Here is a 17,195-nt window from a genome sequence, read left to right as displayed (position 1 = left end):
AGGAATGACTCTTAATGAACAAGAATTAAGATAAACAGATATTAGGATAATAAAAAAAATTTTCTCTTTTAGTTTACTCATATGATCTTTATAGCTACTAAATTTGTAAACATTAAACCATCCTTGGATTCCTGAGATGAACTCTGAACAGTCATGACTTATTTCTTTTAATGTACTACTACTGAATTTGAGTAATAGTTGATTTCTTTTCTTTTTTTTTGAGATGGAGTTTCACTCTTTTTGCCCAGGCTGGAGTGCAATGGCATGATCTCGGCTCACCACAACCTCCGCCTCCTAGGTCTAAGCGATTCTCCTGCCTCAGCCTCCCTTGCGAGTAGGTGGGATTACAGGCATGTGCCACCATGCCTGGCTAATTTGTATTTTTAGTAGAGATGGGGTTTCTCCACATTGGTCAGGCTGGTCTCGAACTCCCAACCTCAGGTGATCCACCCGCCTCAGCCTCTCAAAGTGCTGGGATTACAGGCGTGAGCCACCACACCCAGCCAGTTGATTTCTTTTCTAACAACTGAATTTGATAAGCTAAATATAGAACATTTTTACTATATTTATAGAATTGTATATAATTTTCTTTTTGTGCTTTGGCACTCTTTAAGTATACTGGGAAGTTCTGTCTGTGTCTAAGCTCTATGTTCAGATGGCATGGTAATAATTTTTTCTTGGAAAACACCTTTCTTAGAGAGGGGGTAAATTTCATCAAATTGTAAAATACTAAGTTATAAGAGAGCTAAGATGGTATCATTTGCTGCAACTCATTTTGCAGATAAGGAAATCAAGGATCAGAAAAAGTAAAGTGAATTGCTAAAGGTCTGTGGCCAAGCAAGGCTCAGCATCCCCAGGCCTTTGGTTCAATGAATAACTGATAGATTTTCCTCGTAGCTTATTCGTTATTGAATAGCAAGGTACATGATGTATAGGAGTAAAATCAATTGAGTTTTTTAAATAAATGAGAAAAACATTTGGATGACTATAATTAATAACTATTTAGATGACCACTTATTTTTTTAAGGTGAAAAAATACTATAGAGTAGCCATACCTGTGATTTTAATATTACAAGGAATGCCAAAAGGAGCCTCTCCTACAGTTCCAGTAGTCCCACCCCATCTGCATGCACACCCTAAGTCAAGTTTCTGTTGCATGAACTAAAAACAAAACAAAACAAAAACGGTGGCTTTAGCACCTATTTATTTGATATCTGGAGAGAACAAAAATAAAATTTACATGTATATGACAAAGAAAATGTCTTTTTCCAATGGCCTTTCTGTTTATCTTCCCCACCCCTGCTTTAAAGGTTACTTGTCTTCTACATTTCTACAGTTTTTTAGAGCCAAAATCTACACAAGTGCCTTACTCTAAAAGCATCTCACAAAAAAAAAAATCATACTTTAGTCGAAACCTCATACTAATAGTAACATGACAAATTTCAGTTTTCTCTACCTGTTCAGCGATGGTTTGGAAGCTATAGAGTCTGACCAGTCCTGAGCTGTACATCACAATCAGTATTCCATGAGACAAGGTAGCATCTGTAACGTTCCCAAAAATCTGGCGGGGGGAAAGACAGATATCACCTGAGAAAAGACTGGAAGTTCGATCCTCTGAATGTTCACAGTGGTTTGTACTCTTGCTTAATATTCATGTCACTACGATAACACTGCTGCCTAGCGTTAAAACCTCATTATAATTTAGCACCTTGAGGCTAGGGTGTTATTAGGAGTGAGCAGTAAGCCACTGGATTCTCATACTGGAGCACTAATGGAAGTGCGGCACATATCCCTCAAAATAATGCACCAGCATTCATTTGCTTCATAGCATTGTCAATATCTATTAATAACAAATTCCATTCCTCATAGACACTGGCATACACCAAGGCCACGTCGTTCTAAATGAATATTTAATCTACTATTCATACTCTTCCAAGGATCCATTCTTTATGCTAAAATGTTCTTTATAAAATAGAGACAAATTTTTAGTTAATTAGAGGTGCCCAGCCACTGGATAGTCTTTCATGCATGGTAAGTGAAAGATGTTCTTCAATCCCAAGTAACAATATTTAAAACCAAATCGCTCTAATTGCATATTTTTCTATTATTCTTATTTTTATACAATTCACCAGCTTAATCAAAAACAAACTACATGAAGATGTCCTTGTCCAATTACCTTGGAAATACAGGAATAGAGGAAGATGTCCAATTACCTTGGACATACAGGAATAAATAGAAACAGTTTATTACTTTGCCACACGTTCATTTCTGTCGTAGACTGTAATAAGCACACATAATTACTTAACCTACAGGCACAGAGAGAACAATTAAATTATGAGTTGTATTTTTTGTCATCTCTTAGAAGGAAAAGTATTGTTTACTGACACTGACTAGTTCATGACTTTTTAATTCACTGATCCTAGTTTCCCACTTTGAAAAAAGACAACTTGTCACTCCCCTTGAAAACCAGCACAAGACAAGGATGTCCACTCTCACCATTCCTATTCAACAGTGTGTTGGAAATTCTGGCCAGAGCCCTCAGGAAAGAGAAACAAATAAAAGGCATTCAAATAGGAAGAAAGGAAGTCAAACTATCCCTCTTTTCAAACGACATGATCCTGTATCTAGAAAACCCCATTGTCTCATCCAAAAGCTTCTTAAACTGATAAGCAACATCAGCAAAGTCTCAGGATACAAAATCAATGTGTAAAAATTGCTAGCATTCCTATACAACAACAACAATCAAGCCAAGAGTTAAATAATGAACAAACTCGCATTCACAGTTGCCCTAAAAAGAATAAAATACCTAGGAATACAGCTAACAGAGGAAGTGAAAGATCTCTACAAGGAGATCTACAAAGATGACACAAACAAATGGAAAAACACTCCATGCTCATGGTTAGGAAGAATCAATAGTATTAAAATGGCCATATTGGCCAAAGCAATTTATATATTTAATGCTATTCCCATTAAACTACCATTGATGTTCTTCACAGAACTAGAAAAAACTATTTTAGAATTCATATGGAACCAAAACAGAGGCTGAATTAGCCAAGGCAATCATAAGCAAAAAGAACAAACCTGGAGACATCATGCTATCCGACTTCAAACTATACTACAGGGCTACAGTAACCAAAACAGCATGGTACTGGTACAAGAACAGAAACATAAACCAATGGAACAGCATAGAGAACTCAGGAATATTAGTAAGACTGCACACCTATAACTATCTGATCTTCGACAAACTTGACAAAAACAAGCAATGGGGAAAGGATTCCCTGTGGTGCTGGGATAACTGGCTAGCCATATGCAGAAAATTGAAACTGGACCCCTTCCTTACACCATATACAAAAATTAACTCAAGATGGATTAAAGACTTAAATGTAAAACCCAAAACTATAAAAACCCTGGAAGATAACCTAGGCAATATCATTCTGGACATAGGCATGGGCAAAGATTTCATGATGAAAACACCAAAAGCAATTGCAACAAAAGCAAAAATTGACAAATAGGATCTACTTAAACTAAAGAGCTTCTGCACAGCAAAAGAAACCATCAACAGAGTCAACAGACATCCTACAGTATGGAAGAACATTTTTGCAATCCATACCTCTGACAAAGGTCTAATATCCAGAATCTAAAAGGAACTTCAACAAATTTACAAGAAAAAAAAAACAACCCCATTAAAATGTGGGCAAAGGACATGAACAGATACTTCTCAAAAGATGGCATACATGTGGCCAACAAGCACATGAAAAAAAGCTCAACATCACCGATCATTAGAGAAATGCAAATCAAAACCACAATGAGGTACCATTTCATACCAGTCAGAATAGATATTATTAAAAAGTCAAAAAATAACAGATGCTGGCAAGGTTGTGGAGAAAAAGAAATACTTATACACTGTTTGTGACAATGGAAATTAGTCTGACCATTATGGAAGACAGTGTGGTGGTTCCTCAAAGACCTAAAGACAGAAATACCATTTAACCCAGCAATCCCATTACTGGGTATATACCCAAAGGGATATAAATCCTTCTGTTATAAATATAAAAGACGCATGCACATATATGTTCACTGCAGCACTATTCACAAGAGCAAAGACATGCAATCAACTTAAATGTCCATCAGTGATAGACTGGGTAATGAAAATGTTGTACATATACACTAGGGAATACTATGCAGCCACAAAAAGAACAAGATCATGTCCTTTGCAGGGACATGGATGCAGCCGGAGGCCATTAACCTTAGCAAACTAACACAGCAACAGAAAACCAAATACTCCATGTTCTCGCTCGTAAGTGGGAGTTAAATGATGAGAACATATGGAATGATGAGAACACATGGACACATAGAGGGGAACAACACACACTCGGGCCTATCGGAGGGTGGAGGGTGGAGGGTGGGAGGAAGGAGAGGATCAGGAAAAATAACTAATGGATATTAGGCTTAAACCTGAGGAATGAAATAATCTGTACAACAAACCCGCATGACACATGTTTACCTATATAACAAACCTGCATATAATGCACATGTACCCCTGAACTTAGAAGTTAAAAAAAAAAAAAAAGAAAATATATGAAGAAAAGCTTTAAAAAAAAGAAAGAAAAAGTAAAAGAAGAAAAAGAGGACTTGTGCAATTCAACTTTTTTTTTTTTTTTTTTGAGATGGAGTTTTGCTCTGTTGCCGTGGTGCAATCCTGGCTCACTGCAACATCTACCTCCTAGGTTCAAGCGATTCTCCCACCTCAGCCTCCCGAGTAGCTAGGACTACAGGCGTGCACTACCACCCCTGGCTAATTTTTATATTTTTAGTAGAGACAGGGCTTCACCATGTTGGCCAGGCTGGTATCGATCTCCTAACCTCAAGTGACTGGCCTGCCTCAGCCTCCCAAAGTGCTGAAATTACAGGTGTGAGCCACTGCATCAGGCCAATTCAAACATAATTTAAAATAATGAGTGCTGGCCAGGCGCGGTGGCTTATGCCTATAATCCCAGCACTTTGGGAGGCTGAGGTGAGCAGATCATGAAGTCAGGAGATCGAGACCATCCTGGTTAACACGGTGAAACCCCGTCTCTACTAAAAATACAAAAAATTAGCTGGGTGTGGTGGCAGGTGCTTGTAGTCCCAGCTACTCGGGAGGCTGAGGCAGGAGAATTGCTTGAACCCGGGAGGCAGAGACTGCAGTGGGCGGAGATCGTGCCACTGCACTGCAGCCTGGGTGACAGAGCAAGACTCCGTCTCAAAAAAATATATATATATAATAATAATAACTGCTATAATAAAGTAGCCAATCTATTTTAATTCTAGATCCTCTACTTGCCTCCTTTAGGATTTAGGTAGCTGCTTTTTATTTTTTATTTTAATTTTTTAGAAACAGATTCTCACTCTGTCACCCAGGCTGGAGTGTAGTGGTGCAATCATAATTCATCAAAGCCTTGAATTCCTGGGCTCAAATCATTCTCCTGCCTCAGCCTTCTGAGTAGCTAGGACTGCTGCTGAACTTAATTAAATATATACGTTACAGTGTTGTAAAATATTCAAAGTGCATGGCACAAAATAAGCAATGAATGGTAACTAATATTACTCTTTAGCCATTATGCAGTTTAGTATATAATGCTTACATAATGTAAAATTTTAATACATTCATCTTGTTTGCTTATAAAGATCAGTAGATCCTCAAGATACTGTCCTCTACAATACTTCAGATGCTGAATTAAAGACCAGTAGAAGAGTTCAATAAATAACTATTCACCAAGAGTAAGTAACTTTTTTTTAAAGTAGAATCCTATTCATTCTTTTACTCAAAGGAAATTTGCTCCTTCTTTCCTCCCATGTAACTGCTCCACAAGTCAAGAACAAATGGGAACAACAATAAAACCCAAAACTGAATGAATTGGAAAATTTACATATTTAAATATAAGGCTTGTTATATATCATAAAGCAAGTTTTAGACCTATACCTTGCAATTAAAATGAAATATTTTGTTGCAACTTTTCACCTTCCTTTAATGATCTTTTTAACAAGCTTTGGAACGTTCCTTCTGAAAAAAAAATACCTTACTCATTTTGTAATTTCATAACGTAGTTTGTTAATGACCACAGGTATCCAATATGATCCACTTGAGAGGCATAAAAACATGCAGAAAGATGAAGGGATATTAGGCAAATGTTCTCATATGTTTTGTTACAAAATAAACCAAGTTAGTGTACTTTTTATAGTGAGGGGAGCATTTCCAATCAAATATCTCATAAATAATTAAATAATGACATTACAACTTACTGTCAATAAAATATTGCAATTAAATAAGAAATGAGTTCTTACCTTTTTGTTGATCTCTAGAATCCCTACAAGTGAAAAAGGTAGAACTCGGAACACTGCAAGGTACAGCAAAACATGTTGAATGCCTGCCTAGAAGGAAAGACTAAAATTACATGCAGCTCTCAAAAGTACTTCAGAAACACACTGTTTTCATTAGTTGAAAAAATCCATCTGTTCTAGCATGTAGTTATGCAGACGTTTTCATATTATGAAAACATCCATCTATCTAGATTGCAAAGTTATTTAAACAGGAGGGCAACATATTCAAAACATGTCCACTAAAGCTTCAGCCCTTCGGATATACACGTGCATACATACAGACAAAAATCCATAAAAGTAAACATTTCTTAGCAATAAAATACCATGCCTTTATATTTTGAATTGGAGTTTGAACAATAAAGAGCCTAATAAAAAGATATGTAGTTATCACACTCATATCATTCGAAAGTTGCTGGATCAGGTAGCTCACGCCTATAATCCCAGCCCTTTGGGAGGCTAAGGCAGGAGGATCGCTTGAGGCTAGGAGTTTGAGACCAGCCTGGCCACTCACTGTAGAAACAGTGAGACCTCGTTTATACAAAAAATAAAAAAATTAGCTGGACATGGTGGCGCATGCCTGTAGTCCCAGCTACTCAGGAGGCTGACGTGAGAGAAGCACTTCAGCCCAGGAGTTTGAAGCTGCAGTGAACTCTGATCAAGCCATTGCACTCCAGCCTGGGCATCAGACATGCTGTCTCTAAATAAATAAATATATAATGAAAGTAGTGTTGTACTGACTCCTTTACAGGAAATTAGAAATAATATCATCAATGAAAGCTTGAGTGAGTTTTCTGCTTGAAAAGGATAGCCTCCTCACTTTGAAGAACAAGGTCCAATTTCTTGCCACTATGAAGTAAAACAATCTGTTGTACTTCTCCAATACAGTTTAGAAGGGAATTTCTTAAATTTGTGTTAGGCAAAGCTGTCTGCCCCATCACAGCCAGTCTCTGCTTCAATAGAACTTTTAAGGCTAGACCCACCAATCAAAACTGCTATAACTAAAAGTTAGAAAACAAATAAACAGCAAACAAAAAAGATTGTAATGCTTAAAGCCCAAAAGATTCTTCCTTTGAAAGGGATAAATTTTTATTGAACTAATATCTTCAAGGTAAATCAGACTCCTTCTGTGTTCCTTAAACCCAAAGGAAAAGTACAGTTTATATACCCCAACTAAGAGCTACTACTTGTTGGCTGGAGACTGTAGGAAAACAGTCCAGAATATAGAAATACTGACAAGATTTTATTAACATTATCAGGTGATGGTAAATGTAAAACATTAATATATGATAACGTACAGAATTAAACTTAAAAAAATTCTTGGCCGGGCGCGGTGGCTCACGCCTGTAAATCCCAGCACTTTGGGAGGCCAAGGCGGGCAGAACATGAGGTCAAGAGATCGAGACCATCCTGGCCAACATGGTGAAACCCCATCTCTACTAAAAATACAAAAATTAGCTGGGCGTGGTAGTGCATGCCTGCAGTCCCAGCTATTCAGGAGGCTGAGGCAGGAGAATTGCTTGAACCTGGGAGGCGGAGGATGCAGTGAGCTGAGATCTCACCACTACACTCTAGCCTGGCAACAAAGCAAGACTCTGTCTCAAAACAAAACAAAACAAAACAAAAATTCTTGCTCTTTAGCAATTTAAATTATTGAAAAGGTACATCAGACAAGACACTTTAGAATTCTCAAAGTAGCAAAATGTTTTGCTACTTTTTTATACTATCCCACTTTTCTGAATTTTCCTTTACCAAAGTAAAAGCAAGGTAGTAAGAGTATAAAGAGAGAAGTATTACTAAAAGAGAGACTGCATCTCTCTTTCTTAGATGTCATACTAAATAAATTTTCCTGATTTATAAATCAGGAAAATTTATTTAGTATGGTAAGGAGATTCCAATAAAAGGCATGCAGTTAAGTTACTAATGTGACTGGGCAGGATTAGTAAACGGTAGGAAAACATTTAGATAACCATGATAAAAAGTAAGTAGAAGTAGCCAACAAATAGTTTGCTTGGCTTCAGGGGGATACAGAAAAACTAGACAAGAGAGATGAGAGAGGAATGAAAAGCAGAGTTCACAGACCCAGCGTGTATGGGAATACACTGGAGGGTTGACAAGGAAATGCTTGATGTAGTTATCTAAACAAGGTAAAATTAGAGTAACTACTTAACTTTTTTTTTTTTTTTAATGCTAGAGTTCTATATAAACTTCACCTGCCAGTCCATATTACAGAAATTTCAAGAAGGGGCAGCATGCTACAGTGCATAAGAGCAGGGACTCTAGAGCTAACTGCCTGAGTTTGAGCCTAGGTTCTACCACTTACCAACACTACGATGTTGGATAAGTTACTTAGCCTCTCTGGGGCTCAGAATCCTCATCTGTAAAATGGGATGATGAAAGTATCTACTGAAAGGAGTGTGCTGAAGATTAAATTAGTAAATACAGGTAAAGAACTCAGATCAGTGCCCGCCTGTGTTGCAATCAAGGACACTAGTGAGAAAAAGCTGAAGAAGTTCAAATTAAAAATGAGAAAACTACAATAGACTCTGCCAAGGGGAGACACAAAATAAGTATTTGTTTTTTCTAGGTGTCCTGGTGTATAAAGAAACAGAAAACCTCTAAAAGCAGTCTATATCTATTTTTTAAGTGCTCAATAAATGCTTTCCATAGTATTTCCCCATAAGTCACCAATAGAAACAAAAAGTTTCTTGATATAAATTTCCAGACCTTATAAAATCTAGTAAATCCTGGGTAATTCTTTGAGAAAGAGAGAAAAATCTTTTTAAATAGCATGCTTCAGAAAAAAAAATCTACCTATCAACTTTTCTTTTTTAAAATATTTTTATTATTATTTTATTTCAATAGGTTTTTGAGGAACAGGTGGTGTTGGGTCACATGAGTAAGTTCTTTAGTGGTGATTTCTCAGATTTTGGTGCACATATCACCTGAGGGGTATACACTATACCCAATGTGTAGTGTTTCATCCCTCACCCACCTCCCACCCTTTCGCCCGAGTCTCCGAAGTAAACTGTATCATTCTTACGCCTTTGCATCCTCAAAGCTTAGCTCTCACTTATGAGTGAGAAAATACAATGTCTGGTTTTCCATTTCTTAATTACTTCACTTAGAATAATGGTCTCCAATTCCATCCAGGTTGCCATGAATCCTATCTTTTATAGCATGCTTCAGAAATAAAAGATTAGATTTTTCATAACAAATCTGCAGACAAATTCCTATGAAAAAAATTCTTCATTTTATTGAATGTTTAAATATGTATACCTGCCGGGCCACTGCTGAGCCTCTGTTCTGAGCTGACTTAACTGCAATGACTTCTTGAGGAGTGTCCCAGCTCAAGTATCTTTTAAAAGAATGAAGAGAAGTTTATTTATTTGGGTCAGTTTCCTTATACTTAAAACCAAAATATTATATTTTATAAGTAAACTATTTTTTAGTTATTTAAATTATAAAAGCAAAGTGATCTATTTTAAAAAATAAATAGCTAAAAAAATTTCCTCTATATCCCTGTATGGACATATCCCTATTTAAATATATACATAATTTTAATCTTTCTAGAGCATTGGTGAATAAAAATTGTTTTTGATCTAAGAGTATTCAAAACTTAGAAAACAAAATAATCATTTCTACTTTAAAATGGAAGTATAAAAAGCACTAAAAATGTTACTTTCACACATTCCATGAACATATTCACTCCAAACATTTACATCTAATTTATAAAACTAATAGTTAAAATAACAGTTCTTGGATTGTACACAGCAGACAATTTAACTGAAAACAGACTAGCCTTCAGGAAAATCTACCATAAAGAGCATCTTACATAGAAAACACTATTTGTAGAATACAGGGAATTTTTTTTTTAAGTTTATTTAAACTACTACAGGTTAGTTACTTATTAGGGATACAAAGATAAATGACAGCTGGGCACAATGGCTCACGCCTGTAATCCCAGAACTTTAGGAGGCTGAGGTGGGCAGATCACTTGAGGTCAGGAGTTTGAGACCAGCCTGCCCAACACAGGGAAACTTCAGCTCTACCAAAAATGCAAAAAGTAGCTGGGCATGGTGGTGCACACCCAAAATCCCAGCTACTCGGAAGGCTGAGGCAGGAGAATCGCTTGAACCTGGTAGGTGGAGGTTGCAGTAAGCAGAGATCACGCCACTGCACTCCAGCCTGTGAGACAGAGCAAGACCTTGCCTCAAAAAAGAAAAAAAAAAAAAAAAAAAGACAAATGATAGAGGGTCTCTATACTCAGACCTCTAAATGTAGTCATGAGGAGAGAAAAAGAAAATAGGTTTATTAATTGAAATCTGGTTATGGATTAGAAAACTGACAGGGAAAAAAGGCTTGAAATTTCCTGGGCCACAGGTTTCAAATTTTTAAAATAAAATCTTGAATAATAAACTCACAGTAAATACCTGAATTTGCAATAAGGTGCAAGATATATTTTCTCAAGGATTTTTCCCGTAGTTGCTGATACACGAAGTAGCCAATTATGAGCAGTCAGTGCTATGAGTGAGGACTTATAATCTGATGAATTGGGAAGTATATCTCCCTAAAAAAAAAATGAGATATAAAAATGAAACTGCTTGGCCATGAACAATTTGCAGTAATCAATGTCCAAAGAAAATAGCTAAATATTCAAATAGCCAAATAAATAAACCACAAAAAAAAATTAAATGCCCAAATACAGAATTAAGACAAGGAAAGATAAGATTGTGGGTAATTATTTCATCATCACTTATTGAGTTTATTCACATAAAGCACTTAAAACATGGCCTGAAATAAATTATTATGTATTAGTTATTATTTTATTAAGTATTCACAAATGTTAGTCATAATAACAGTAAAAGATAATGATGCTACTTCTGTGATAACAATAACAACAATAACAGCTCTTAAAATCATGTATATAGCATAGCGATTAAGAGTCCTCTGCTATTAGCATGGTGGTGAGTGGCTGGAGTCCCAACTACTTGGGAGGCTGAGGCAAGAGGATCGCTTGAGGCTGGGAGGTCAAGGCTGCAATGAGTGATGACTGTGCCACTGCACTCCAGCCTGGGTGACACAGTGAGATCCCGTCTCAAAAAAAAAGGGTTCTCTGCTAGAATAGACATTCATATTGCCCCCTTTTTCCCTTACCACAGGACTTGTTTCCTTTAGATGGAAGTCAAAACTGGCAAAATGCAAATTACTTCATTATTCACTGTGGTTCTGACCTAAGCTCAAATGAAAAGCTAGAAACCAATGAAGACAGCCAAAGTACAGAAAATGGACCTGGTTTGAAAGATGACCTATGTCACCAATGAATTATCCTAGAAAAGGGAGAGGATAGCTGCATGGGCACTCCTGTCACTGAGGAGCCACCACAAGGTAGAAGTCTAAGGCAGGAAGAAAAAGAGAAGCAAAGTTTTCTACTTTAATTCGTAGACTAAAACGGCATCATAGTCCCCACCTGTAATCCCAGCACTTTGAGAGAGTGAGGCAGAAGGATTACTTGAGCCCAGGTGTTCGATATCAGCCTGGGCAACATAGCAAGACTCTGTTTCTAGTTAGAAAAAAAGAAGCGGCTAGGTGCGGTGGCTCACGTCTGTAATCCTAGCACTTTGGGAGGCTGAGGTGGCCGGATCACGAGGTCAGGAGGTGGAGACCAGCCTGGCCATGGTGAAACCCCATCTCTACTAAAAAAAAAATACAAAAATTAGCTGGGCGTGGCGGTGCCTGCCTATAATCCCAGCTACTTGGGAGGCTGAGGCAGGAGAATCGCTTGAACCCGGGAGGTGGAGGTTGCGGTGAGCCGAGATTGTGCCACTGCACTCCAGCCTGGCGACAGAAGACTCCATCTCAAAAAAAAAAAAAGAAAAGAAAAAAAAGAAAGAAAGAAAGAAAAGAGGGGCTGAAATTAATCTAGCATCTGCTTAGGCCAAAAAGTGAATAGAAAAGAATGAAGACATAATTTTATATATGCTCCCTAAAAATTTATCTTGCCTTTCAAATGTTAAGGAAAAAAATAATTTTTGTGTGCTAGTTTTTTTTTTGTATAACTACATATAATTTAATAACACATTATACACCATTAAATACTAAAACAATATTAAAAACCCACAATTATAAATTTCAACAAGAAATAACATAGCTATAATGACATATACCCAAAACAAACCCAGGAAAACAATGTTCCTTAATTTGGTGAGAAATCTCTATGAAGCTGAAATTAACTGTCCGAGAAAAAACTGAAAGTAGAGTTCTTGATCGTAAAGACAATACATTTCAGTCTTGACCCTTCATATTGGTCACACCATTGTCCCCTGATCTCAAATAGTTTTTTGAAATTAGGCTTTTTTGTTATATTTTTCATACTCAAAGATCTGAAACATCTTATTAAAATTTCTTAATATTTTCTATTTAACATTTTCTCAATATGTCTAAAAGAGTGAGATTAAAGGATTGATAAAAAATGTTACTTTCACAATGCAATTTTAAAAATCTTATGTTCTTATTTGTTTTAAATTCTCAACTTAGCAGTCTCCACACTGTTATCCTGTTCTTTTCCCCTGGAAACCTAAAAAGAACCCTGAGATATTAAGATTGTAAATAAATCTCATATTTAGAGAATTTCCTGAATGTTTATCACTTAGATTCGTTATTTTTCTTAGTTGACTCTCCTAGATATATATTTTTTTCTTTTGAGACAGAGTCTTGCTCTGTCACCCAGGCTGGAGTGCAGTGGCATGATCTCTGTTTACTGCAACCTCTGCCTTCCAGGTTCAAGCGATTCTCTTGCCTCAGCCTCCCGAGTATCTGGGATTACAGGTGCGTGCTGCCACGTCTGGCTAATTTTCGTATTTTTGGTAGAGATGGGGTTTCACCATGTTGGTCAGGCTGGTCTTGAAAACCCAACCTTGTGATCCGCCCGCCTCGGCCTCCCAAAGTGCTAGGATTACAGGCGTAAGCCACCACACCTGGCCACTCTCCTAGATATTTCTTATAAGAAGGTTGGAATGAATCATTTTGCTAAAATTAATTCCTTTGTTAGGTAAAGGATTAAACCTCTCCATATTTAAAAGAAGAGAAAACAAACAATGTTCCTTTGGTAAGTATAATCAAGTTTCTTAAAATACTGGCTATAAGATTTTTTTTTTTTAAGTTTATTAACCCTTGAAGTCTTACACTGGATTCAGGGCAATGATATAAATGCATTTATTCTACAACATCTTATCTAAATGTTGTTTCATGGAGATTTAAAAGTTTTTGGCTGAGCGTGGTGGCTCACACTTGTAATCCCAGCACTTTGGGAGGCCAAGGCGGGCAGATCACTTGAGCCCAGGAGTTCAAGACCAGCCTAGGCAACATGACGAAACCCCACCTCTACAAAAAATACGAAAATTAGCTGGGTTTGTTGGTGCACACCTGTAGTCCCAGCTACTCAGGAGGCCAAGGTGGAAGGATCACTTGAGCCCAGGAGGTAGAGGCTGCAGTGAGCTGTGATTGTGCCACTGGACTCCAGCTTAGGCAACAGAGTGAGACCCTGTCTTAAAAAACTATATAAAAAATTTTTTTTTAAGTTTTAAAAAATATACTATTTATATCTTGCCTATCAAAATAATTTGAAGCAGCAAATATAATACGTTTGAAATATTTTCTTAAACAAAAAGTTGTAATTCACACAGAGTCTTGGAAAAGATGGACACTAACTTAAAAGTAGTTTCATATCAGTGTGTTAATAACAATTCAATATGCTTCCTGGTTTTTCTTAAGAGAAAATCTTGCTACAGTTGAAATGAGAATAAAATGTTTAAAAATAAGTGAGAATAGGGGCTGGGCATGGTGGCTTATGCCTGTAATCCCAGCACTTTGGGAGTCTGAGGATGGTGGATCACTTGAGGTCAGGAGTTCGAGACCAGCCTGGCCAACATGGCGAAACCCCGTCTCTACTAAAAATACAAAAATTAGTGGGGCATGATGGTGGGTGCCTGTAGTCCCAGCTACTTGGGAGGGTGAGGCAGGAGAATTGCTTGAACCTGGGAGGCAGAGGTTGCAGTGAGCCGAGATCATGCCACTGCACTGCAGCCTGGGCAACAAAGGGAGACCGTCTCAAAAAAAAAGAAAAAAATAGTGAGATAGGAATTAGGTTACTAAATTTTTGGTGTTTTATACTAGTGTATTAAAAACTTTCTCAATTAAGAAATCTATTGTCTTCCCCCCATACTCCCCAATGAAAATGGATCAAAAAGCTTTAAATTGCTAAAGGCACAACAGTTACTTTTAGCTTTCAATAAGGAGTTGAAGAAGAAAACATAGGTTTAAAAGCTTTCTAGTTTTTAAATAGGAGGCTTCAATGAACAGACAATAAGTATTCAGAGAAAAAGAAAGCAGCAGCTCCAGAAAACTAAAACTTTATGTAAAAATGATAGCCTGAAAAAAAAAATTAACAGTAAATTTAGCGTATAGCCTCTTATCTTTTAAAAATTATTTTTGGTCACATATTATGAGTTCTGTTTTTCCTAAAGGACAACCAACCAGATTCAAAGACCTGATTAATTTGTTGTAGTATTTCCTAAGTGCATTTCTTAGAATAAGCACTGATCCTATAGAAAACAAATACAGGTTGATTATCCCTTTTCCTACTGAAACACTTGGGACTAGAAGTGTTTCAGATTTGAATTTCTTTGGATTTGGGGATATTTGCATGTACATAATGAGGTATCTTGGGGATGGGACCCAAGTCTAAACACCAAATTCATTTATGTTTCATATGTATCTTATACATGTAGCCTGAAGATAATTTTACATAATATTTTAAATTTTGTGCCTGTCACATGAGGTCAGGTGTAAAATTTTCCACTTGTGGCATCATGTCAGCATTCAAAAAGTTTTGAATTTTGGAGCATGCTGGATCTCGGATTTTCAGATTAGGGATGCTCAACCTGTATTTAGAAATATTCCTTAAACAAGGAAGTTCTATGATCAAAAGAATTTGGGGAAATGGCTTGATAATCATCATACCTATTAGTATTATTGTATTATTATTATTATTAAAGGCTCTGAGAAGTAATTCTATCAATAGACATGTTTACAGTCTCAAACTCGGAATGCCCCAAACTTAGTTTTTCATAGCTCAATTCCCCCTAACTCCTCTGGCACCTGTTAACATTCCATGAAAACAGTGTTCTGAAAAATATACACCCAGGCAAAGCTAGTCTTATGAAATGAGCTTATCCTATTATTTTATCTTTATTATTTTCCTAACAACATTCGGGTAAAGTAACTGTTGTTCTAAATACTTTGTTACTGTTTCAGTATATTGAGTGGAATGATCTCTTAAACACTAAGATAATTATACATTAGCTTATGCTGCTTATATAACTTTTAATCGATTTATAACTTTCTAGTTTTTCAGGATCTAAAAAAAATCTAATTTTAAAAATACAGTCATAATATTAGTATTTTTAATACAGAAATTATTTCATGAGGAAAATAAAAGATATACTCTCATCTTGATTGCTTTAAAGATGCAAGAGTCACTATGATATTTAAGTTGTATTATTTTATGCAATATGTTCATAATAACCAGTTCTTCTACGCTAAAAATGCTTTAGAAACAAATGCTCTAAAAACAAATCTTACCACTGGGCATTCCCATAATAAAGCATCCTCTATTTTTTCTGATTTGGAACATTTTGGCATTTCATAAAGTTTTCTTGGCTCAGATGCAACACTGAGAAAAAAGAAAAATAAATGATTATTATTCTTGATAACCAAGACAGTATTTGTTCAGGTTTGAGAGACTATTTTTATTCAGAGATGTGAAATACCAAGGCACAATTTATTTGCTTTCCTCTTCTTAACTAAATGTTAATTTTTTTTCTGATCACATAATTCATAGAAAAAAATTTAAAAAATATAACAAGATTAAAATAGTTTACAATACTATAAAACTGCCAAAAATAACTCATTAACATTTTGGTTCACTTCCTTCTGGTTTATATACATATACGTACCTGGATGTTGTTTTCCAAAAATGGTTCATATTAAATTCTTTCTTTACCTCTGAACATTTACTAAGAATATCTCTGTTGAATTCCATCAAGATCAAAAACTATTGTTCTGATATTTAAAATGAAAATTACTGGATAAAAAGGGTCCCATTATTTTAGAATGAAAACTAGTGGATTTAAAAAAAACAAAAAACAAAAAACCCTTTATGGCTTTTTTTTTAAACTCCCAAATTACTTTTCAGAAAGGTTGAGTAAGTTTATACTTCTGCCAATATTGAATGCTCTATCTTTGATGTGAAAAATAGTCTCTTTTAATTTGTACTTCTCTGATTAGTTGAGATGTGATCATAAATGTTTAATTTTATTTTGTTTCTTTTTTTTTTTGAGACAGTTTCTCGCACTCCAGGCTGGAGTGTAATGGCATGATCTTAGCTCACTTCAACCTCCACCTCCCAGGCTTATGTAATCGTCCTGCCTCAGCCTCCCAAGTAACTGGGACTACAGGCTCATGCTACTACGCTTGGCTAATTGTTATATTTTTTGTAGAGGCAGAGTTTTGCCATGTTGCCCAGGATGGTCTTGAACTCCTGGACGCAAGTAATCCACCTGCCTCAGCCTCCCAAAGTGTTGGGATTACAGGTGTGAGCCACTTCGCCTGGCGCTTTTCCTTTTTTTTTTTTTCTGAGATAGAGTCTCACTCTGTCTCCCAGGCTGGAGAGCAATGGCGTTATCTCGGTTCACTGCAACCTCCACTTCCCAGGTTCAAGCGATTCTCCTGCCTCAGCCTCCTGAGTAGCTGGGATTACAGGTGCATGCTACCATGCC

General features: G+C 36.4%; 1 protein-coding gene across 3 annotated transcripts in view; it reads right to left on the bottom strand.

The window, feature by feature from the left end:
* Positions 1 to 17,195, bottom strand: part of DCAF17 (DDB1 and CUL4 associated factor 17) — a 51,942-nt gene that overhangs the window by 26,420 nt on the left and 8,327 nt on the right. For all 3 annotated transcript variants that reach the window (XM_024243517.2, XM_024243518.3, XM_024243519.2), the window contains exons 3-8: positions 16,000 to 16,090; positions 10,791 to 10,927; positions 9,637 to 9,715; positions 6,325 to 6,411; positions 1,457 to 1,561; positions 1,056 to 1,161 (exon numbers count right to left, since the gene is read on the bottom strand). In XM_024243517.2, coding sequence (XP_024099285.2) covers positions 1,056 to 1,161; positions 1,457 to 1,561; positions 6,325 to 6,411; positions 9,637 to 9,715; positions 10,791 to 10,927; positions 16,000 to 16,090 — 605 coding nt within the window. The remainder of the gene's footprint in view (positions 1 to 1,055; positions 1,162 to 1,456; positions 1,562 to 6,324; positions 6,412 to 9,636; positions 9,716 to 10,790; positions 10,928 to 15,999; positions 16,091 to 17,195) is intronic.

Source organism: Pongo abelii, chromosome 11 (genome assembly GCF_028885655.2).
Source record: "Pongo abelii isolate AG06213 chromosome 11, NHGRI_mPonAbe1-v2.0_pri, whole genome shotgun sequence".
Lineage (NCBI taxonomy): Eukaryota > Metazoa > Chordata > Mammalia > Primates > Hominidae > Pongo > Pongo abelii.
Note: the sequence above shows the minus strand (reverse complement) of the source record. Positions and strands in the feature narration are given on the sequence as shown.